This window comes from Amia ocellicauda, chromosome 5, assembly GCF_036373705.1.
Source record: "Amia ocellicauda isolate fAmiCal2 chromosome 5, fAmiCal2.hap1, whole genome shotgun sequence".
Lineage (NCBI taxonomy): Eukaryota > Metazoa > Chordata > Actinopteri > Amiiformes > Amiidae > Amia > Amia ocellicauda.
In genome coordinates this window covers 3,327,695-3,351,883 of record NC_089854.1, presented here as the reverse complement: position 1 = coordinate 3,351,883, position 24,189 = coordinate 3,327,695, and the positions used below count along the sequence as shown (strand labels likewise).

Genomic DNA, 24,189 nt, shown 5'->3' with positions numbered 1-24,189 from the left:
CTCTGAGAAACGGGATTGCGCGGGGAGGAACTGATACGGTTTTAATACCCCGGGGCGAGAGGGGATATGTGTTGGCATCGTCTCGACTGTCTCTTCCAATCACGTTTTTTCACATTCTAGGCTTCTATTATTAATAGGACGGTTGTTTTGAGCTGACGCAAGGCTCTAGGAACCGGCTCTGGGAGTTGTTTAAATATTCCCCCTGTAATCCGAACATGATAAAGAGCTATTAACATGGCAAATGGCTTTAAAATTTAAACAGAGCGGAAATGCCGGCTGCAGGTGCCTGGCTGTGATCTGCTTGTTTGTATTGGACCTTGTGTAATACAGTGATGATCGCTGTAAAACAACTGTAAAATGTTCAGTTTATTAAAAGTAGAAGGCACAGCAATCGAAAATTATGTGGAATTGTTTGGCTTGAGGACCGAGGGGCAGGGTTTTATTTTGCGAAACAAGCTTGGATTTGCAACCATTTTGCCTCAGTTGGAAGTAAACGTGCTTTTTTTGTCTTTCTTTTTTCCTCCATTTGAAATACTTTTACGAGTATTTAGCGGAGAAGAACAGCCTTTATATTATATATTGTCTCAATATCGTCTCACTGTAGTGTGGCGATGGGCAGGAGTATTGGCTTTACCTAGAGTCTCACACACTTAAAACATGTACATTTGGCTCATTTCTCCCTTCATACCAAAGGGATGATAGTGGTGGTGGGGGGGTTGTCCTGTAGATTACATTTGTCAGAGCCTCTAAGGACTAAATCCGGGGATCGACGGATGATACTCAGCTTGTGAATCCTCACAGGCTTTGCTCTCTGTGCTCAGTTTGTGGTCCCAGAATTGGGAACTGTTGAATCGGCCAGTTAAGACACAAAACATCTCTCTTTCTATCTTAAAAATACAAAACTGAAATATCATAACTGGATAAGTCTGCAGTAAATACTTGGTGGAAGCAGCACCACCGCTTTTGTGTCTGTCTGAAGGAAAACATAAAGGAATGCTTTTGACTCAAAGAAGATCATAATTACGGAGTTAAATTGGGGAATAAAAATTGCAGAATAATGAGATGTGTAGACCGAAACAATGCTGGGGTCTTCAACACAACTATGATTGTTTAACTGAATTTGCCTCACAACAGAAATGCCAACAAGCGTCCAAGCACGGTTGTAAAAACAAGATAAACTTCAGCATTTCAGACTCACTTCTCACTGAACTAATTGGGCATAAAGATGCTTGTGTGGGTTGGTTTGCTTGTACCCGAGGCAGTTTTTCAACCCCCCAAGGAAAAGGCATGCTCATTCCCATTTTTGTCATACCACTCAAGAAGAAAAGTGTATTTTTTATTTTATTTGCACTCTTCTCTAAATGAATGTGCCCGTTCAGGGCCGTCGAATCCCCTCCAGGGTTCGTGTCCCTCCCAGGGTTCACAGAAGTCAAAGTTCATCTGCAGTGGTTATGGGGGTCAAGATGAGGGTCTTCTCCAGCTGGCAGTGTCTGCATACAAACAAACAACAAAGGGAATATCTAAATCAACAAACAGTTTTATTTACCCGGTTCTTAAATAAATTAACTTCAAATCAATCTCTTGGTACTGGTGAAAGATCAATACATTTTCTCTGTATTTATGAATAGGCTATAGTTTCACATTTATTATTTCAGTCCTTGACTTTCCGTAAAGATCGCCCTACACATGATATGCTGCTCTCCACTGGCAGCTCTTGTAGTTCATTGAGTCTCAAATCTAAGCACAAAAATAATAACAAAAAAAAACATTAGCTGGGGGGTGAGGTGGTTGAAACCAATTGAAACTAATAATGTTCCATCGTTCATAAGGATCAGATATGCTGATTAATTATAAAGTCAATAGGATTTTCTTGAACCAGACGTTATCTTTAGTGTAAAGTGTTTGAAGTAGGTCGGGGGGGGGACTCCCTTTGAAAAGCAACTTGCACTTTATCATTCGGTTTCATTTTGATGAGATTGAATAACCGTGGTCCTCTAGCCTCTTGCACTTGTCTACATACTTGGGACATGCTTTGGGTTATAGGTGTCATTTCTTTTCTCCCCCAAGAATCCCATTTTATATACGATTAGCGTTTCCAAACGCATGCAAATCACCTGCGCTGGAACCGGGGCATTTAACCTCCAGCCCAGGTGAGACTTAAATGCTTTGAATTGGTGGCAGGATGAAAATTGGAACCACTTGAGGCAATCGGGAGAAGTTCAGATTTTTATAGATAAGTGATCGTTTTCTTTTTCCCACAAAGAAAAGAATGCAAATTTAATTTCCCTGTGCCGGCTGTGCACATGTTATGGGGTATGTTTGTGCAGAACGTTGCTCTCTGGCCTTGTTTCAAAGAGTCGTGCACAAATTGTGAAGAATTTACCGCAAAATTACAAAAAGCCCGATTGACTACAAATCAACAAACACTAGTCATTGTGTGCCAGAAACTCCTCGACCAGTCTTTTTTGGTAGTGTTTTTTTTATCTTTTATTTATTGTTTTAGTCTATGTTGCAGCTCTCACCTGCATCCCCAGTTTAGACCTGCCCATTAAACCAACATGTTACGAAATGTGTTGCGAAATTAAGACACTGAAGTCCTTTCAAAGCGCTAGGTGTGCATTTTGTCACGTTTCCGTAAGGGAGTGATTTGCAGTGGTATTTAAGCTGTCATTGTCTTTGTTGTTTATTCCCCAGAAGGCAATTGGCAGAGGAATGCGTTCACTCGCTGCTCGCGAGTCCCATGGTGGTTGAAGCGAGATGCAAAAAAACTTATTTTTAAACTGGAAAAGGCAGAAAGACGAGAAGGCAGTAGTCATTATTAGGAGTCTCCCAATTTGCTTATTGACGGCTCTGCTTTGTTTCATATTAAGTCGTTCACTCTCCCACGCTGCCTTGGTTGCCGTAGCATCCTCGGATACATCTCCCCGTAATTGAACAGCGTTTTCAAAACAAGAACAGCAAAAACTTCTGTTTTGTCGCCACGGATATTTCTAATTAGTTCTCCTAAACTTACTGCGATACATCAAATCTCACTTGCAAAGCGAATTTGTGCGCGGCAAAAGGATGAACATCAAAACCCAACAGAATTACCTGGAAACAAATACTGTCGTTTTTATTTTCATTTTTCTTTTTTGGTTCCCCCCTCTTTTGCACAAAACAACACCCTTTCAGCTCTGTATCGTGCACTGCGCAGATCTGTATCCCCGCACAGTCAGGCTGTGCCCGTTGTTCGCTTCGCTGGTGAACTCCTTTTCCTGGCGATTTTGAGATTCTAAGGTAGGCACGGTTATGACGTGTGGCTTTTTTTAGACGGGCTTTCAAATGGCTCAAGTGTCGCCGTTGGATCTGAGTTGGATGTTCGTCTCTGTAGGACATTATCAAGAAAAACAGATACTGTTATCTTTCAGAAAAGCTTATGTAATGAGGAAGGTGCGCAGGTTTTGAGTCTGAAGTCGTAGGGTGTGAAGTGAATCCAGTATTCATTGTTCTGAATTGTGCCCGGGGGGAAGGCTAAGTGGAACACATATATTTGGAATATCAGAAATGCCTCCTCTCTCTCTCTCACTCAAGAAATGACTTTTGCCTGTAGGAACTTGTTCAGAGCTGCTCTGGAACCGGACTGTCTTCATTCATGATCATTAATAGTCTTTTTTTTGTCCCCCTCCTTCTGTCCTACTAGGTGACACGTGATGATGGTAGAATCAGCAACTGAGACCATTCGAACAACCCCCTCCAATCAAAATGGAGTCAGCAGTCTGAGCAGCCAATCGGACAGCGGAGGCAGAGAGGGCGGCTCCAATGGGGACGCCAACGGTGAAGTGAGCCCAGTGGATTTACTGCACCTCCAGCAACAGCAGGTGAGCTCCGCCCTGTGGCCGGCACATGGGCGTGTGAGGGTTTTGTTTGTTTTTTGGTGTTGTTTTAAGTCCCGCCTACACCTTGTTCACGAGTCAGAAATGCTCAAGCTGCAGCCAAGGACATTCACTTCTAAATCTCTGCCAATTACAGTTGCCATCATCTGTTTGTTGGGTTAATTGTGTATTTATGATGCTCTCTCTGATTAAACATGGGCCCACAGAATAATAGTTTTGTGGGACTGATCATTTTCCTTGGGGAATCGGACAGGAAGAGCCACTTTTCTCTGGTCACCCTGTATTCGGTGGAAAGAGCAATTCGCAGTTTGAGAGATCTGTGATTTTTTTTTTTACGGGAGATCCCACATTGTTTCCAGAGTGTAATGATTTAAGTTCCCACCTCCACAGTAAAAGGTCCAAGTCCTTCTCCCTCTGAGCTCCAAATCAGTGTCCGGCACTCTTGTTTATGGAGGGCAGAAAAAGTTACACAGCAGTGTGTGAAGTAAAACAAACACGGTGAGGATGTGAACCAGGAAGAGAGTCATTACTGAGCACTGATGGATGGGGTGGGAAGGTATGACTGGATGTTTTGGAAGACCCTCGACTTGCCAGAAGATGAAGCATAGGGCTGAATCAAAGCGGATCTTGTTTGTGTGTGTATTGCTGAGCAAACTTCTTTTCTTTTTTCGGACTGCTCCCGACTACGACGCAATTGAGTAGTCGGCCTTGTTCTCCTCGTATCTGCTGAGCCCTTCTTTAATAGTATGTGTTAGTGCTGTGAAAACACCACGCTCTGCGATCTATGCATGTTCATGTGAGTACGTCACCGCTTTCCCCCTTTCTTGCATGTCGGCTGGAATTTCCTCATTTCCTGAATTTTCTTGGCTTTAGGTCATATTTTCTTTTTCTTTCTTTGGATTCTTTTTAATTTTTGCATATGGTTTTCACCTTTTCTCCGTCTCGTCTCGTTTTTTTCTGTTTTTTTTGGTGCGTAGTATTTCTCTATTTCCAATTATTCTTTGGTCAAGAAAAGAAAAAGACTGAAAGAGAGAGGGGCTAAAATCACAAAGATTTCGGGAGCCTGCTTTTTAAGATCCATACTGAAAAAATGGACTGGGACTCGATTCAGGCCATCCCAGAGATGTTCTATGACTTCTGATTTTGTGATAAAGAATTGGCTCATTTTCAAATTATAATAAATCAATACCAATGTATATAATATTCAAAATAGATCAGTGTTTTTTTTTTTTTGTTTTTTTTTACTTTGGAAAAGCATCAGTGAAATGTCATTAAAAAAATATATAATTATCTCAGACTAATTCCATCGTAATTCCTGTGAGATCGGGTCAGCGCCTCGGCAGTCAGATGAATGTCATTATTGCTCCTGTTGATTTTTTTTCTCTCTTTCTGCAGCAGCGGTCTTTCAAAACTCTTCTGGCATTGTTTGATGGAAATAAAATTACATTTGGTCACATGTGGAATAGCGTTTAAATTAGCGGCCCATGTGTATACTCTAACCAGGTCAGGACGGGAATAATGTATGTAAATATAAGCCAGCTTGCAACTTTGGGCTCCCAGTACCGTGGACTTGAAAACGACTCCTTTATTTTTCCTGTGTGATCTGTTGTCATGGTTTTCCTCCACGTTTCATACTAATTGTGCTTGATGTGCGACATTAGAGGGTTACACCATGCAGTATTACTATTTTATAAGGCTAGCATCAAAAGGCTTTCGAGACATTTACCCTGATGTGTGTGTGTGTGCGTGCGTGCGTGCGTGTGTGTGTATGTGTGTTTATATACTTGCGATTAGGCCCCCGCCTCCCGAACCACAGAGTAATCATCCGTGTAATACTCCTAAATGTTTCTCCTCCAGAGTAGACTTCGCCATCGCGGAGTGAATCGCGCGGTGACATATCATATCACCCTGAGGGATCAAACGGCATGGAAGAAAAAAAAAAAGAGAGAAAAATCAGTTAGAGAGAGTGACTGTGTGTTGGAAACACGGCGGTAAATAGGAGGACACTTGTTAATTCGCCGCAGACACGCACGCGATCGGAGACGCTCCGCCGTGCTCAGAAAGCATAAGACAGCCTGGTGTGCCGAACGATCCGGGCTTCTCCCTCACCTGGGGTTACGCTGAGGCTGTCTTGGCGTGCTAACTGGCCAAACGGGCACTCGGCACATTTAAAACTCCCCTCTCTCTCTCTCTCTCTCTCTCTCACACCCCCCCCCCCCAGACTTGTGCATCCCAGCTCAGTGTTAAAGAGTTCTTGTGGCGAGTACAGTATAGCACGGGAGCGCTTTAGATAACAGGTCCCGGATAGCCATGTAATTGCGTGATTATAGCTGAAATAACCCATGGGGATTTATACTACCTGTTTGCTATTGTGCAAGTACAGGGAACGGGTGTTTTGCTGCTTATTTTAATTGCATGGTAACCCAGTGGATGAAGCCATTTCTACGGGCACGTTTTATTTGTATTGTTTTTTTGTTTTTTTTGTTACCACAGGAGAGCAATGTTTTATTACTGTTATTATGATGTTCTCCCATGAGAGGGGAGGAAAAAAAGTGTTTGTGTTTGTTTAGTTGAAATGGTTTTAGTTTTATTTTCGCCCTTCACACTTGTAGAACGCAATTGGTTTGGGCCAAATAAATCTATATCTTTGGCTCTTTCATACTTTTTTAATGGAACACCTAAAGAGGTCTAAAAATATGCAGACAGGAAGGACCCCCCAAGATTATTGCATGATGACGGGTGTGTTATAAAACATGATGGTGTCACACAGCGTTTGTGGCCAGTTTGTCAGAAAACAGTAAAGTATTCTGTGCCAATAAGTTTTTGTGTGTAGTTACCTTGAACACATGTTAATGTTATGAAGTGGTTTATTTCCCTGATCTAATCTATCATTAATAATGATCTCTAACCGCTTAAAAAGGAAGGGAGAGATTTATTTCAGCAACTGCAGCTGGTAGATCTAACACATCGTGACTTTAAATTATAATATTAATAATGATAACTGCTGATAGAGATTCAAATTGAGTTACTTATGAACCGTGCCTTAATTAGCCTGTGATGTTATTTGTGGACTGCTCGTTTTTGAGGTGTGCATTTTATCCCGGCCTGCCAGTCAGGAGACTCACAACACGGCCTTCCTCACAGCGAGACCCCGTCTGTGACCGAAGTGGAAGCCCAGCCTGCTATCACGTCACTTGTCTCTGCCTGGCTTCTCTCTCTCTCCTGGAGTCGGTGCTTCTGAAAGCTCCGCATCTGGAGTCGGATGACCGTTTACAGCCGCAAAACCTTGAAAGAAAAAAAAAGAAAAATGGCTGCTGCGTTGCTGAACATTTGGCTCATAAATCTGATGCTGCTTTCAGTAGAAGCCGGGGTCTCAGACAGGGTCGTCCTGTGCCAATAAACAACGCACCGTGTCCCGTGATATCCCGCTGAACGGTGCAGTTCAGCAAGCAAAGTTGTATTTATTTTATTTATCTTTTTCTTGTGTGTGACTTTCACAAAATACCTTAAGAAATAACAGCAGAGCTCATTCAGATATCAGTTATTTTCATGTTTGTCAAAGTCTCTGATTATTCCTCGTAAACAAGAGCTCAATCTCGAAATAAGCGGTCCTAGATCACGAGGAGCGGTACAGAATTTGTTGTGGATGGATGCAAGGTGCAGCTCTGGCATAGTTTCGAAATAGTCATCAGTGTTTATTAACGATAGACTTGTATGCAGAGAAGATGACCCAGAAGTTCAGAGACTTGGCCGGGAGCTGACGAGAGTGTTTTGCTAGAAATTTAATTTAATCTTCACAATCTTAGTCCCCTTTTTTTAGGATGCCTCCAACATAATACTAGACTTCAGACAAACGCCCCCCCACCCACCTCCACCCAGCCTCTTCCCTTGTTTATTGTTCCTTATATTCTTTTTGTGTCTCGGGGATCTTTCACCTGGAAGCTGTTGTATACCAATAGTGCTTAAACACCCTGCCAAGAACTGCTCAAGCATAAAAAACATCCAGCTCCTCTCCACAAACTGGAGTTGTCAGAACACAAAGCAGTTTCTCCCTGAGTCCCTCGGGAGCCTGGGAGAAATCACAGACATCTCGAGACGTCAAAGCCGGAGTCTTTACCAAACAAACAGAAGCCGTGGAGAGAGAGAGAGGGGGGGGAGAGAAATAGGTGTAGGAGAAAGGGGGAGAGAGGTGCAGGGAGAGGGAAAGTGTAGCGCTGAGATGTGTCAAGTAAGGGCGCCTGGGCCTCCCTGAGGAATGTTTCTCGTCTGCTTCACACCCCCAAGACCAGCAAACCCTTTGGTTACAGAAAAAAAAAGAAAGGAAGAATGGAAAGTAGAAAAACTAATAGTGCACACTAGTGGATCCCTAATAGAATTTCATCCCCTTGTTCGAGAACGCTTGGATTTCCACCGACGTTCTATTTGTGTTCTCTCATCGTTTATTGATGTTTTTTGGGGGTTGTTTTCTCAGAGAAAAGCAACACGTTTTTATACTTTTTAGTTTTTGCTCCTTGCTTTCATGCTCTCTTTCATATTGGTTTTGTCTGTGTCGTTCTCTTGAGAAGCCAAACTCAGTTCCTCTTCGATGGCAGCGTCTCCACAGGAAGTGAGCTCGACCACACCGTGCAGGTGGCATACGTTTCTGGGAACGTTGCCCCGCTCGGCCCGTGTTGTTTCTGACGAGTACCAGCCGCCCTCCTACTGAACACGGCCAAATGTCTGCCAGTTATGGTGTGTCCTTTTGTAAACCGCTCTTAAAGCTGTCACACGACTGTGGATACGTTCACTTGAAGTTTTGTAACTAATGTATATTCAAGCGGTTCTTTTGGACTCTGTCGGAGACGGACGTTGCTATTCGTCATCAAATTGCCCCTGACCTCCGTTAACGAGATGTTTGATTGGTGGTGTGTTTGGGGGACAAACTTGGGGTTTAAAAATAACCCACAGAATAAGTGCTGGCCTCCTTCCTTGGAGTAATGTACGTGTTGTATTTTGGACCCACTACAATGCTGTACATTTGCTAGACTTCAGGACACCGAATAGTGACTCACTTCCTACTGTAAATCCACCAAAGGTTTCACCGTTCACCTTTCCCTCCGGGAATCTTTTAAAAAAGATGTCTGTAGGGACTGGGGGATTGGGATACTCCAGATATTAGTCATTCAGCAATGTTGTAATTGTCTTTAATACATTTAACAGGACAACAGTTTTATGGAAAGGGGGAGAGAGCAAATAGGGAAGAGCGAAAATGAACTCAGTAGCGTTGCTGCCATTGTAGTGCTTTATTTCGGGGGTGCACTTGATCGCTTTAGCGTTCCTACACGAACCAGACGACTTAATCATGATTTCAACTCGATGTGCGAGTCGTAGCCGTGTCCTGAGACGCAGCGCAGTGCGTGTACCATGTGTACCGTTTGTAAACAGCGTCTGAACACCGAGGTGTGTGTGTGGGAAAGCTGTCCCCTAATTAGCGGGGGGGATGAGGCATTGTTGTCTGTGTCAGAATAATATGAGGGTTATAATTGTATTAGTTTGATGACCATTATTTTAAAGTTCCTCTGCCTGCCTTCCTAGTCCGTCATTGAGAGGTGAAGATACGGATATGGGATGGATGTATTTATCTCTCCAATTTTTTTTGCAGTTTTACAATGACCTCATAGTACGGACAGGCTGATTCTCCAGTGAACACCTTACAGTTTCTGTTCTTTCCCAGATTTTTCCAGAAATAAAATGTTTTCATAACCACTGAACAGGCTTTTTTTTTTTTTTTTTCTGTTCTTTTTTTAAGGAGAAAAAATAAATTGCTTTTTCTACAAAATTAGCTAAAGCAATCAGGAGAGACCTCAGAGAATAATATAATTCTGAGCATTGTTTAATGGTAATTAATCAATCTGCTTTACATTATATTAAGAAATTGTCTGATCGAAGTGAAGAGAAGCTTTTTCTCAACCATGTTTTAGTGTTTACTGCACTGCTGTCCGTGTGATACGATAAACTTCACTGAGTGCTGAGAATGGATATCTGTGTGTTTATCTATAGATATATCCATTCAGACACGCACACGTATATAATATATAGAATATATATAAACTGTCTAGACTTCCTAATAGGTTGTCCGGGGCGCTATATGAAATGTTAAATAGGGTTAAAAACGGTGCAAGAAGCATTCCACCCTCATGTCTGGTATGTCGTTGGCCTCTCTCTGGCCTCATTAAGTGTGTGAAATAACCTCGTACGGAGTAGCCAATGAGCAGTAATAGCTGTATCATGTCCTAATGTGAAATGAAGCTCATTTGACCAATTGCTAGTGACCAGTGTGAGACCTGGAGCTGCTGTCAGGGTACCTTTAACAGCGCTGCATGGAGAAAAATTAAATATATATAAAAATATCAGGCCTGCTCTTTTAAACGTCAACTTTTATTCCATTTGAAAATGGATTACCGCGTTCCCCCCACCCTGGCAGCCCGATGCTGACGCACAAAAGCCGGGGTCTTGGGTTTCAATGGGGGTATGATATCCCTTTTAGAGCGGGGAGGTGACGGGCCAGGCGCGCAGAAAGCATCCTAACATCCAGTAAATCTGACACAGTCGGCCCATTGAAAGGTGTCACTGCTTAAAAGCATTCCGAGGTTTAATTGTGCACAGTTACATTGTAGCCGGGGTCACGCGGGGTCAGAGGTCAAGCAGGGTCGGCATGGGTTGCCTAGCATCTCGGAACTCCCACAGCTGTTGCCGTGGCGATACAAAGAGACCTCCAGCGCACCAACTTCCTGCGGGACGCCTGAGAAGGGCTGGCTCTGTGCTGCTCCCGCACTTCTGAGCTTAACTTATTTAGAAAAAATGCTTTGAGGGGAGTTGCTGCTTCTTTAATCCACCTATATGTTGAGGGGGAGGGGGAGGATAAGAGCAACTCTTCAGTAAACACCTAAAACCTTAAAAAGAATAGCGTTGTACCTTGCAAATAGCTTTATTTATACACAAAATCAAACCATAAAGCACAATACAGCGTACCTGACACTGTACTGTAATCCTGAGATGCATTTTAGTCATTTGTAGTGAGAGAGTGCAGTTTTAAAACCGTGCAACCGTAATGGTCACATCCTTTCTTAGAACAGAACTAAATATGTTAACAATTTAAAACAATGTAAAAATACATGTGTGTGTGTGTGTGTGTGTGTGTGTGTGTGTGTGTACACGAAGCATAAATTGTAATGTATTTCACATGTGCTCTGATATTCCATATTCTTTATTTAATGATTTTTTCACACATTGAGTCCTAATTCTGGAATGCTGGAATGTCACATTTATGAGGGGGATATAAAAATAATTTATAGCTTTTTCCAAGCGAGCCTCTGAGAGCTGGGGTATTGTCTCGAAGCGTGGGTATCGGTTTCGGCACTTCTTTGCTTATAGTAATCTTAGATACAGAGGGATCGCTAATTGAAATCATACTTCCATCCTGAGCCGAGCAGAAACCCTCGTCTGGGCTCCCCTGCTCCTCTTCCTCTGACCCGGTCCGTTTCCCTGTCTGTGTCGCAAGTTTCTCCGGAGCAGTGAGGTCCTGTCTTTCTCTCTCCATGCGCTGAGCTCGGCTTCGGGACGGGGGGAGGCACTCTGACGCCTCTCTGTTCCCACGATGATGTCTGTAAGATCTGACTGTCTTTAGTGTTTTTTTAGTGTTGGCTAGTGTGAGTTTTTACCAGCCCTCGGTTGCCAGCGAGAGCTAGAGATGCTTGGATAGAGGATGTGGGGCTTCTTGCTCTCTGTAAGATTGTCAAGAACAACAGTCTGGAGCCGATTCTCCTCGTTGGCCCGGTGTGACCCTGTTCTGAGTAGATGCCCCCAGAGCAGAGGCAGGGAGCTGTGGAGTTCAGTAGCCCTGAATCGCAAAGTGATCATGTTTGCTGGAAAGGCCAGAAAAGAGATGTCACCCATTACTCATCCGCTTTCGCATTTCAGTTGGTGGGGAAGTGCTGTACAAACTCATAAGAGGCGTGTACTCTAAAAAGAAAACCAAACCAATTAGCAACAACAAAAAGAAAAGAAACGACAACAAAAAAACCAGAAATAACTTCCTGTGCAATAATTGCTAGACTGGGCTGAGTTCCTCAAATCGGTGAACAGTTGCGACATCACCAGAGTCAAAGGTCATCTCCTGGGATTGAACAGTAGGTTTAAAGAAACTTTTGAAGTTTCCGCGCTGGCCTCCGAGTCCCCAGAGTCGACGGGGTGGATCTCCTGACAGGCCAGAGGTCACAGGGCTGTGTTTGTGCGATGGCAGCTCGGCCATCCGAGTCAAGCGGGGAAGTTGGACACTCCGGGAGGTATCTGGACACTTCCTCTGCATTAAGTGTGACAAAATGCTGTCTTTCCATCTTTAATGACATCCAGAGTGTGTACCTCGTAACACCGAGACGGGACTTTTCTAAAAGCTTTCGATCAGTAACCAGAACAGTGCGCAGGTGTCATAAATACTGTTAAATAGGCGGACTGTTGCGCAAATTTATTGGCCCACAGATCTTTTATTGACAGACATAGTCATAAAAATAGGTGTGATGACTCTTCAGAAAGATATAATTTCACAGTGCAGGGATAGAAGTGGTGACCTGTTGGCGTTTCCTCTAATAATTAAAAACGTTCTCACCAAGAGCTTCGTCTTCACGGGCAGCAGGAACGGTAACTCATCGAGTGGTGATGGACGTTGTGGGCTTCAGAGGGAGGGAGAGGGAGGGAGAGAGTGATCCTGGTGGCCCTATCTGAGCTCATTTCCTATTGGTCTGCGTCCACACCGGGAAATTGCTGCCATAATTGACACTAATTGGCATCTGTTTTAGCTGTCTCAGCTCTTATTGAAACCGAGAGGGAGGGAGAGGGTGAGAGAGGGGGAAGACGGGGAAAGAAAGGACCACAAAAGCGCTGTCCAGATCCCGCTTCAAAAGGCATCGGCCCCGAACTGAAGGTGCTCTTGGCAGGACATGAAAGCCCGCAGACCTGGGACGGTGGCAGCCGTCCGTGCAGTTCTTGTGCCAGAGGGGCTTTCTTGACCGTCTTCAGCTTTGTCTTCGCAGCGCTCCATTCAGCACTAGAAACACGCCACCGAAATATTCAAATATGTGCCATGCCACACTCAAACGAGTTGCCCTGGAAACTGGGGAGGGCGAGAGGCTCCAAACAATAGAGCCAGATTCCTTTTTAAGTGTTGCTAATTAGCTTGCCTGCGCATAGTCTTTGTGTTTGACGTCTTAAAAGGAGATTAAAGTCAACCGAGAGAAACGTTAGGCAACAGTGAATGAATGCTTTTTTTTTTCTTTTTTTTTTTTTTAAGTTATGAGCTTAGGCTAGGGATAGAAGCGACTAATAAAGAGCTAGTTTGACCAGTCTTAATTGATGCCACAGATAATGTCCTGAAAACTGATTCGTGCTGTCTCTGGACTCGAGAAGGGCCAGCTTTGTCTTCCTTAGAGGGGATACATTTCTAAAGCTTAAAACGAAGAGAAAAACGCCAGCCGTCCCCCTGTACAGTAACAAAGTGCGTGCAGAGGCATTTGCTTATTGACACGTGCTGGATTATGGACTTCAGATGTTCTCTCTAAAGTACACTCTCCTTTGCAAGGTTGGCTTTGTTTGGTTTGCTTTGATATTAATAACCCAGGGTCTGCCCGCTTCAAGGAGGAGAAAGGAAGAGGGAGATAAAATGGAGAACGGGGGAAAGCAGAGAGAGGGGGCAAGGTACACTAGGTGAGAGTAACACCTTCAGAGAGAGGTTTGAAAAACACCACGGCCTCACATCGGCGCTGGCAGTGGGAAGTGTATTTAGCATGCCTCTGAAAGTCTCGTTTCCTCCCACAAGGTTTTATACATTTCTAATTTTAAAAAGGCCCTTCAAAACGTCTACAGGCTTGGCAGCTCTCGGGATCATTATAACAATACTCACCGCGGCACTGCGTCCTGTTATTTATTTGTATTCCTTTTTCATAGAGCCAGGTGTAAACTCTTTGAATCGCACACACACACAGGACCAAAAAAAAAAAAAAGTAATTATACGTATAAAACCAAAACCTACAAGGCAGTCAGTTTAAGTCATTCGTATAATTTTGTGTAATACGGTTCAGCTATTTTTTTTCTCAGTAACTGTATACATTATTAGCATAGTTTTTTTTTTTTCATAAATGGAAAGAGCAAAAAAAAATCCATGCCACATGTTCACTCGAATTTGAACTTTACATTGTAGAACAGCAAACGATACGCTTTCAGTGTGGATTAAATAACTGATATTGTCTGCGACTTGCTGTTTGATTTATTAAGTAGTCTTGCTCGAGGACTGGAGTATCAACAGGGGTTAGTAACGGGGAGGCACTACGGAAAACATCCTAAGTCTTTTGAAAGCTCAGAACAGACTACGGTTCGCATTTAAAACCAATCTTTACATTTCATATCATAATCCTACACGATATGGTTTCTGTTTTCACTACACCATCTAGTGTTAAAGTTTTAAAACATGTCTTTACAATATTTACTTTTTCCTTAGTTTGATCTCCCCCCTCCGCCCCAAAATGTGGATTTGCTCATTTGCGTCTCACGTGGTTTTAAATGTACGCAGTGTTTACTTTAGCAATTGGCTGTTTTCCCCTCAATTTGCATCGCCCCGTCGCAACTGCAGATTACCACGTCAACATGCATCGGTTGGAAAGGGGGCAAACCACAGAGACGGTCCGGCCCATTCACGACTACAGCTGTTGTCCGACCGTGCTTTAAAAAAAAAAATGGGTCCAGATTTAGTGCAAGACCAAAAAAATATTATAAATAGATGCTTATCATTTGCTTGTAATTTCAAATGAATGATTCAGAGGTTTTATTTGCTCTATGAAATGAATGTGAGTGGAAATGCATTATTGGGGATTTCTTATGACCCAGAAATCCATCCCTTTTGACTGCATTGTGACGAGTCTTTGTCTTCAAACTGCCAAAGCGCTCCACTGTACTCTCGGATGGTGCCTCGCTCTTATGAAGGTATTACTTTTGTAGAAGAGACAAGTCTGAGTTGCCCACAAAAACACCCACAGAAAATATCCTGGAGAATTCTCGCGGCATCCAAAAGCAACAGTGTTAGGATTTTCTTCCCAGACCATTTGCAGTATACTCTTTGTTTCGGAAAGGCGTCCAGCCTGTATCAATAGTGTGATTCTAACAGTACAGAACAGGTGACAAAACAAGAACCACATTTACGCTCACGGGCGAGGAAGCTTGGCTTACTCGAGTGGAGTCCGTCCAATGCTCTGCCACAGCACATTTTTTCATATTGGCACACTTTGGTATAAGAGTCTCTTTCAAAATTAAAATTAAGACAAAGTAAAGTAAATCCACAGAAAAAGAGAGAGAAACCTTTTGAGTTTTGGAAGTACTGGAATTCAGACCTGAGCTATTCTGTATTCCAGTTCCTTTCTCACTTACTAATTGCTTTTCATTCGTTTCCATTTCCCAGGTGACAGGTGTCACTTAAAAAGAGGAACCACAATTACAAAGAGAGGTTCCTCCAGTTGTCAGGACACCGTCGTCTCATTTTCAGTCTCCATCTGAAGCACGGATAACAAATCAATGATCAAGTAAAATAAATAAATAAACCCACGGAGCACTAGGTATTGTGTAATCGATAAAACCGTGGGAGGGGATGAAATGGAAACGGTGCTGGAGATGTTCTTGCGTGACCCGTAACCAGAGAGCTGTACGTCGAATGCCGCGGTTACGGGTTCAGGAACCAAGAGGAAATCGCCGAAATTTGTTTTCCTCTCTGCTGTGGCAAATAACAGTGGTTTCCCTTTTTTTTGGGTTAACAAAAAACCCCAAAAGCAGAACAAGGTTGAAAAGCTCCAAACACACAATCATCCTTCCTTTTTTATGTATTTATGGGTGTGTTGATTTGTTTTTGTTTTTTTAACTACCTCTAGGTTTGCGTGAATAAGTCTTTAAGTCTGGAAAAGGAACTTGGGGAACTGAAGATTAGCAACAATTAAATAAGTCTGAAATATATATTAGCAACCTTTTAGACTACAAAGCAGTGCTGTAATGGCTTCTCCCATCATCTGAAGAATGTGACCACAACTGTTTTTTTTTTTTTCCAGGTTTTTTTTTTTATCCTGTTTTCTTTGCCTCACATCTTGTAATTTTGTGCTTCAGAGCACAGCAAAGTGATTGTGTTTGTGAGTGCCAGTGGGGAGTTAATGAAGCCCCGAGTGCACAGTTGTCAGTTGGACACTGGCTGTTCAGGATTTTTTTTCTTTTTTTCTCCTTCCTAAAGAAAGAGGTCGGCCCTGTGGTTTCGCCATGTCGGCCTTTGGGGCTTCCCAACCTCAAAGTTGTCCCAGGTTTTTCTCTCGCTGTCTGCTTTGAAAGTATTTTAAGATCCTTAATCAAAGCATAATTCACATTTATAAAATTCATATTTTCTTTTTTAATTAAATTTGATTTCCTGTAAAAGTTTTTGTTTTTTTATTATGCATAGTCTTCCTCCTTTCGGCACAAAACCGATTCAGGAGAGCATCCATTGTGCTTCACAGGGTTTCCCAGAATTTGTTTCGTTTTTTTTTTTTTTTATCCTGCGAAAACAACCTATAATTTGTTATGATTGCACGGTGAAGCGTCCACATCTGGAGAGAGGTTGGGTCTGGTGGCGAGTCTGAAACAGGTCCCTTTTGTGAAAAAAGGGACATAAAACTAAAGCGGTCCGAGTTTTTCAAACATTACGGCATATTTTCAAGGTCTTTTTTTATTTTACTTTATTTTTTATGGCTTTGGCACGGCTCGCTCCTTTTTCCCATTTTAATGGCTGAAAGTGGATCCAGAGCGGCCTGCTGGAGCATTTTAAACTTTTAGAGCCGAACCGTAGACTTTATATTGCGGAAACGTTACATTAAATAACACAAGGACCTTTAATTTATTTTTATTTTTTCAAGAGGGTTTTGGCTAATTCTGGCATGGAGCTGCTAGATTCTTTCTTATACTTTATTGATTTGAAGAAAAATAAAATGATCAGCACTATGAAAGAAGGAAGTTCTAAATTAAAAAAACAGCTCTGGAAAGGGGGACAAAATAAAATCTGTTCAAATTAAAAAGGGAGTTTATTTGAAACCCACTATGACGTTGGCCCTGACTCCAGTAGAAAGTGGTGCTAATGAGACCCGGGCATGAGGACTGGTATCTACAGTCATTTTGCCGATGCCTCCGAGACGAGGGCCTTCCAGAAACCCAAACCAGTCTGAGGCCTCAGTTGGGAATCTGTCTGCAGGCCTGATTGGACAAGCCAGGACACAGAGACGCAAACAAACACGATCCCTTGCTTTTGTGCAGATGTATCATTGGCACTGATGTGCTGAGACGTGCATTAAGGTTTTTTTGTGATATATTTAAAAATCGGTTACTTTTAATATCCTTTTTGACTGTAGGTCTTTATTTGATCAGTTGCTGCACTTGAGAAAACTCGGTCTTTATCGAAGTGTTTCCGAATGTCCTGGTTAGTACGATTTTTTTTTTTTTGAAGAGCGGGTATTATTTGTGTATTCTCGATTCCGTAACCTGACGTCTCTCACCTGTCTTCAGTCAGACCCCCGCGTTTATCGGGGAGGCGGTCTGAAGTGCAGACACCCGAGTGTGCATGACGCTGTCTGGGGAAAATGCCGTTGTTCATCCTTTGACATTCTAGACTTATGCTGTCTTCCAGTCGGCTATTATGTTTCAGGATTCGGGACATACAAATAAAACACACACACATACACACACACACACACACACATGGAGGAGGAAAAGAACCAATCCCACAGAAAATGACAGTGATATATACATTACATCAAAAGAGGCCACTATTGAAATCAATGCTGCCCTTAAAGGGAAAAAATAAAATATCACAACAGATTGGAGAGTCACAGAACCCCTTCAGGTGTCATACAAGGTGATTATGCACTTTGCTTTGACAGGGCAGTATCGGGTGATGGTGTAGCCCCCAGGGCTGGATTTATGGGAACGCCAGGTGATGTTATTTAGCCAAATCCCCTGCATGACTGACGCTCAAGATGTTTCCTTTTGTGTTTTCACTGTCAAGTTTTGTCAAGTTTTGTTTTTCTTCTCCTCAGGTTAGTTACTGTGTGTATTAAACTCTAAAGCTTTTTATTCAATTTTTAATACATTTTCCCCGTCTCCCAAAGTGGCCGAGATGTCCAGAACAAACCACCCAATGATGATATCCGCTCTTTGAGGCTTTTGGGCAGAGATAAATATGAGTTATTGATTTCTGACATGGAATAGGGGCGATTGTAGATAAGGTTTTGTTACCGGGGCTTCATACAGTATTGAATGTGCTGCTTTCTCCGCACAGCGGGGTCTGATAAATAATGATGTGAGATAATAACTGTAGAGGATCGCCATTTACCTCCAGTTAGTGTAAATGTCCGCGGAGGAAACGGAAAGATCTTGGCAGTGCAGTAAAATCAAACGCGCGGCGGAGGTGTCTGGAGACAGCCTGGCCTTTTCATCTCTGCACCTCAGGAATTGCAGTGTGAAGGAGGCACAGCTTTGCCTGCTTAGGCCCATGTCCTTTTCCCATCACGCTGAAACGTGAGAGCCGGGTCGTTGCTCTGAGAGGGCCACGCTGGCCGCCCGAAGCCAGTCAGGACGGTAAACAGGAAGGGAGTCGCTTCAGTGCCCTGGGCATGAGAGCCAGCACGTTGTGTACAGGGCGAGTGTGAGGCGTCTGAGAGGAAACGGTCTGAGCTCTTTGAGGAGGTAATGTTGCTCGTGCTCCTGAAACATGGTATTAGTCATTTGTCAAGTTTTTGTCGAAGGAAGAAGTAGAAAAATACCCCTAGCGTGTGTATGTTCTTTGTATGATAAAATAAAATCATTTTAAAGGGCTGTCATGGCTTCTCTCATGTGGTGGAACAGCGATAGTTTCTGGTGGCCAAAATGCATGTAGTGAGAGAACTGGCTTTTTAATATAAAACATTTTTGGGGGAAGAACAAATAAAAAGGGAACTCTGAAAGTGACCAATGGAAACACAGGGAAGACCCACAAGCGCTCGCTCCACTGTGTGAAATCCACATGGCAGACAGTGGTGTCAAGCCACTGACCTCCCCTCTGAAACCCGCGCAGAGGAAGCTATAAATAAACCCTGAATTGGCTCTGTGTCCCTCGCAGGTGGCCATTTCAAATGGGGGCCTAGATATTGTTTCGCGACATGAAGAGTGGGGGTCCGTGACCGTGCTGAAGAGGTCCCCTGAGGGGCGGCGGCGCGGTCAGGTCAAATTCCACAGAAGCCTGTCGGGGAAACTTGTGAGCGGCTGCTCGGGGAGACGGCTGCAGCTCCGGCTACTGCGGTGACGGACGGATCAAGCTGCTCCACTCCCTGGTTATCGATAAACTTTTTTCGGAGAAGGGGAAGAGGGGGAGGGCGATGAAAGTACAGAGGAGCTGAGCCTGGTGTTCCGTCTCTTGCTCCTCCACCCCTCCTCCTCTTTGTTAAATAATTGCATACGCGGCCATATGCTGCTGTTACCCACCCCCCTCCGGCAGTGTCAGCGTCAATATGGCAGGACTCGAGGACGGCCAGCCTCTGAAACCCGAATCCCTTTGACCTCTGCACCGCCCGGGTTTCCTCAAGGACGGCCCACAGTCCATTGTCGTTTTTTTTTTTTTTTCGTTTTTAAACTGCAGCATCAACAATGGCTCTCTGTCAGCGCTGATGGGCCACGGCAGCATATGGTGTCCACCTGTCCTTACACGAGGTGGACCGTGCCTTCCTGGATTTATTGCTCTGCCTGGCTGCACCCCCCCTGTTAAAAAAGTACCTATTCAGTGCAAGTCTCCTGAAGTATAAGAGAAATATGCCACCAGAGCACGGTTGAAATAAAACTTGCATTAAAATGAAACGTTCTCTCTGCCCTCCTGAGAGCACAGTTTGCCCCTGTGAGCCTTTGATGTCGCCGACAAACACCCCCCAAAAAAACATCTTCATTATTGTACGTTAAGATTTAACATTAGTCCTCCGCTGACTAGACCAACCCTCTCAACAAAAAGTCGGACATTTTTTGCAATACATAAAAAAAAATAAAAAAAAAAATGTTTTAAATAAATAAGTAGGAATTGCATATAAAGTAGGAGCAAACTCCCTTTCCACCCCGATGAATTAAAAAATGCACTGTTATTAGAGGCGATGTCAGGCGCGCTGATTTACTGCCGCTCTGATGACAAGTCAGAAGAACTCACACACTGTGCGCCGGCCGCCAAGCTGGGCGCTGACCTCCTCAACCTCCCCTTCCCCTTTCTCTCAGCCTGCCCCGCGCTGTAATAAAACCTGTCTCACACAGCAGCACAATGCCCGTGTTGTTCGGCGCCGGCCCCGGCCTACAACGTGTTATCTTTAAAGGTGCAGCGTCCGCACCAGCGGAGAGAGAGGTGCGGGTCTGAGCCGGAGACCGGTGGGGAGGACGGGAGAGAGAGGGTGGGGAAAGCCGACCTGGAGTCTTACTTTTAGCTTCAATCCTCTGGGAGTACACAGAGAGCTGTAGAGGGTGTTGTGTGCATATAGCGGTACTCAAATAGAGCCACATAGTCAGTAGTCCAGGTGCTGTCTGCTTCGATAAATGTGTAAGGGACGGAGTTTGTGATTTGGCCTTTTGATTTCTGCATTATTGTTGTTGTTGCTCTTCTGAACTCAGAGACACCGTGCTGCTGTGTCTTTGATCGCGAATGAGTGCGTTTAAAAAAGAGAGAGGTAGACACCTGTTTACTGTACGAACACAAGGAGGGTAATTACGGGCGATGGAAAAGCATGCTTAAACACACTGTCAAATTGTCATTACTAGAGTTTCTACTGAAGACTTATTCTGCTCTCTATCGTGTCCCTGCATGACATGTCTTCAACCACGTTAGTCTTCTTTACGGCTTCATATTGTCATGATAATTGTCCAGACTGTGGACTGAAGCCTTCGTATTCGTTCATGCCATAGTTTCACCGTGGATAAACACAACTTCAAAACAACTAACTATATATCTGTGTGAATTAATTATCACCCTCCACATATTACTGTTATTGGAATTTAATAAGTTTCTCTATTATATTTTGAAATACAGCGTTGCATCAAAGTAATAGTAGCATTTATTAAACCCATAAATAGGATTTTAATAAACTGGTAATCAGTGCGGTAATTTATACAAAATTGTCCGTTATTGCTAACAGACATGAGCGGTGCGCACTGCGCCGGCATACGCTGGTAATTCACACCATATGGCGATCTTGGGCTAAGTCTGGCTGCAGGCGCTTGTGGTCACTTTAAGTTATGTTTTCCACAAAGGGTTTGGAGTCCTGATGTATGGCAGAACGAGGGAGGGAGGGAGAGGGAGGGAGAGGGAGAGAGGTGTGCAGGTTGATGGTGTTTTTGTTTAATGCACCCGGAAAAAGCGGCAAGTGTGTCTGACGCAGCTGTTTCTCATCATTTTTGAGTTTGATTGTGGGTGGGCCACCTTATTCCCCTCAAATTGCGGTGTTTCTATAAGGTGGCATCGTTTGGGAAGGGGCCGTATACGCAATCGTAGGGCATCTATCGATTTTGCTAATTTGTTGTTTTTCTCAGCTTTCAAACATGAGGAATTTATTGTGTGCTTGATTCCTAAAGATCTCTGAAGGGCAACCTTTTATCTTTAATTGAAGCACACGTGGTTCATTTGGTGAACTGTAAAATGCTACCTTCACTCTTAAAGGAAGCCGCTGCTAATTTGACCCTGTTGTGTGTAATCTGTGAGGCATTGGGCTGGGCCTAGTATACATCTGTTCATTATCATATCTTCAGTGGCAAGTTGGGGCATGTACTGTCACCGATTATTTTGCCTTTTTCTGATAGGATCTCTCCTGTAGTCATGTCTGTTTTTCTTCCCCCCCAAAAGGAGTTATCTGTCACACACAGCTATTGCACATTTTTGGTTGTTGTTTTTAGTGCTGCTTGATTTATTGTTGATGTCATTAATTTTGCATGAATCTGTTTTCATAAATCAATATTTACTCTGTAGTCGGATAACCTGCCACTCCTTCTGAGTTCAGGATACAAATGTGCATCCTGGTCCGGCTGCATAAACCACTTTGTTCATCTAGATTTGGTCGTGTTTGGCTTTAGCGGCCCGTGTCTTTCGGTTGGACCCGGGCCTGGGCTCAACTATTTCAAAGAAAACAGGGGCCTGGAAATGCCTGGTCAACAGTTTTTTCTTCAAATGTTTTTCTTCTAAACATTCACTGTAGCCCTCAAATTAAAGCTGGCTTATTTTGGGGGGGAAATACTAAAAACTGGAAGCTTCCACTCCATTTTTTCTGCTTTGCTCAAGAGGAGGGAGAACCGCGGAGACGGACCCACAAGAGGGGCCCGTTTCACTGTAGTCCCCTTGTGTTAGAATGCCATCATGGTTGTCATTTTTGGCACGGACTTGTGAAAAGACTGGCACGGGAACGGCATTTTCGGGGGAAGTTCAATCTTATACCATTAGGAGTTTGGGCTTCAGGCAAACCAGAAATAATTCTGAATCTTTACTTTATTAAAAACTGAAAAGAAACTATGCATTCCTGCTAAACAGTCCCCTTTTCTCTTTTCTTCCCAGGCGCTCCAAGCGGCGCGTCAGTTCCTGCTCCAGCAGGCCACCGGACTCAGCTCGCCCAGCAACAACGAGACCAAGCAGACGCCTGTGCAGGTCAGATACACGCCATCAGCACCACGAAAACAAAGAGAAAGCTCTTTTTTTTGTTATGACTCGGGCCTACGCTATGTTACAAAAAGTGTTGGGACAGGAGACCAGCTACCAAAGATGGCCCTCGCACTACTGTCTACTTGATGGATGTAGTTTCCAGTTTAGCAAGAGTAGCTGGAGTGAACAGTTTCAGTTCATCCCAGAGGTGTTCTGTGAGATTGAGGTCACTGTGTCAGGCACTCCGCATTGCCAAGCAGATGTTTTAAATATTTAAATTACACTAAAGCCTGCACTGTACTACTTTCCCCCCCAAAAAATGTACGGGAGATTCTCGTTGAGATGGGGTCTTCAAAAATAAGTCTTTGTAAAGTTCATGACCTTTGGTTCAGGTTGTCCCATTACTTTTGGTAATATAGGATGCATCTTGTGTGTGTGTGTGTGTGTGTGTGTGTGTGTGTGTGTGTGTGTTTAAATTAAATAATATATACACACACACACACACACAGCCTAGCTTTTCTAAATGTGATTTACACTCTGCTCTCACTGATCTGTTTGCCTAGGAATCCCCAAAAGACAGATTTGAGGCAACACTTCATTACAGCGGGACATTAATTGATTTTTTTAATATCACGCAACTTCTCATATGTAAAAAATACTTTTCACCTCTGTTTATGTGTATAAAAAAGGGTATCCGAGAAGTCAATGCAGTCCTTTGTACCGACGGCTGCGCGGCCTCTGTAAACAGCACAATCCCTCATCGAGCTGGAGGTTAGCGGGAGTACAGGATCCTTATTCTCGGTGAGGTTTGCCCCCTTGTCAGGGGACTCTCCACAGGCTGTCTAAAAGCGGGCCTAACTGGGGAAGCCGTGGATATGACACTTAAGCACGCACAATCCATCAACTTCTGAGCCGGTGCCCACACGCAACTGCCTTTTAAAATGGGAAGTCTGAACGCCAGCCAGCGGGTGTAACATTTCACAAGCAGAAAGGGCACTGTTAGCGGCGACTCACAGCCCAGCGGCCACGCCGGGGGGATGTGTTAAAACTTTTCGGCTTTTACAAATAAGCATCACTTCCTCTCGGGTGAAGAATTACACGAACATATTAAAAGTCATCAAGTCTCCGGGTCAGACGTTTGCGTAGGAATGCGACGGCGCACAAAGGCCCTCTCTTTTCCCTGTCTCTGCTTGTGGGAAAGTGCTCGACTGATGTCAAAACGTTTGTCAGCAGATTGATGGTGGGGTGTTGGAAATCTTGCATTTTATTTGCTGCGGATAGAAAAAAAGTAGAGTATTTGGAAAAAATAAATAAAAAGGGCTGTTGAACCATTATAATAATGAAAAATATAATTTTAAAATCCTATCGGGGTTAAAGAGGTAGTATTACATTGAAAAAGGTATGTGGCACGAATCACTACTTTACGTAAAGTGACGTTGTTGTGCCAAGGTTTATTTTTTCTTGTATAGAAACTACTTTTTTTAGGCAGTTTTTACTCACTGGAAATACGCAACAGGCCTCATATCTTGCATTTGTCTTGAAAGTTAAGTTTTATTTATTTTACTAATCTGCACATTATTTAATCCGATCGCTCTTCGACGA

General features: G+C 43.5%; 1 protein-coding gene across 8 annotated transcripts in view; it reads left to right on the top strand.

The window, feature by feature from the left end:
- The window catches only part of foxp4 (forkhead box P4), a 130,008-nt gene that overhangs the window by 39,807 nt on the left and 66,012 nt on the right, over positions 1-24,189 (top strand). For all 8 annotated transcript variants that reach the window (XM_066703267.1, XM_066703265.1, XM_066703264.1 and 5 more), the window contains exons 2-3: positions 3,680-3,857; positions 22,504-22,593. In XM_066703267.1, the coding sequence (XP_066559364.1) occupies positions 3,690-3,857; positions 22,504-22,593 (258 nt within the window). In that variant the 5' untranslated portion in view covers positions 3,680-3,689. The remainder of the gene's footprint in view (positions 1-3,679; positions 3,858-22,503; positions 22,594-24,189) is intronic.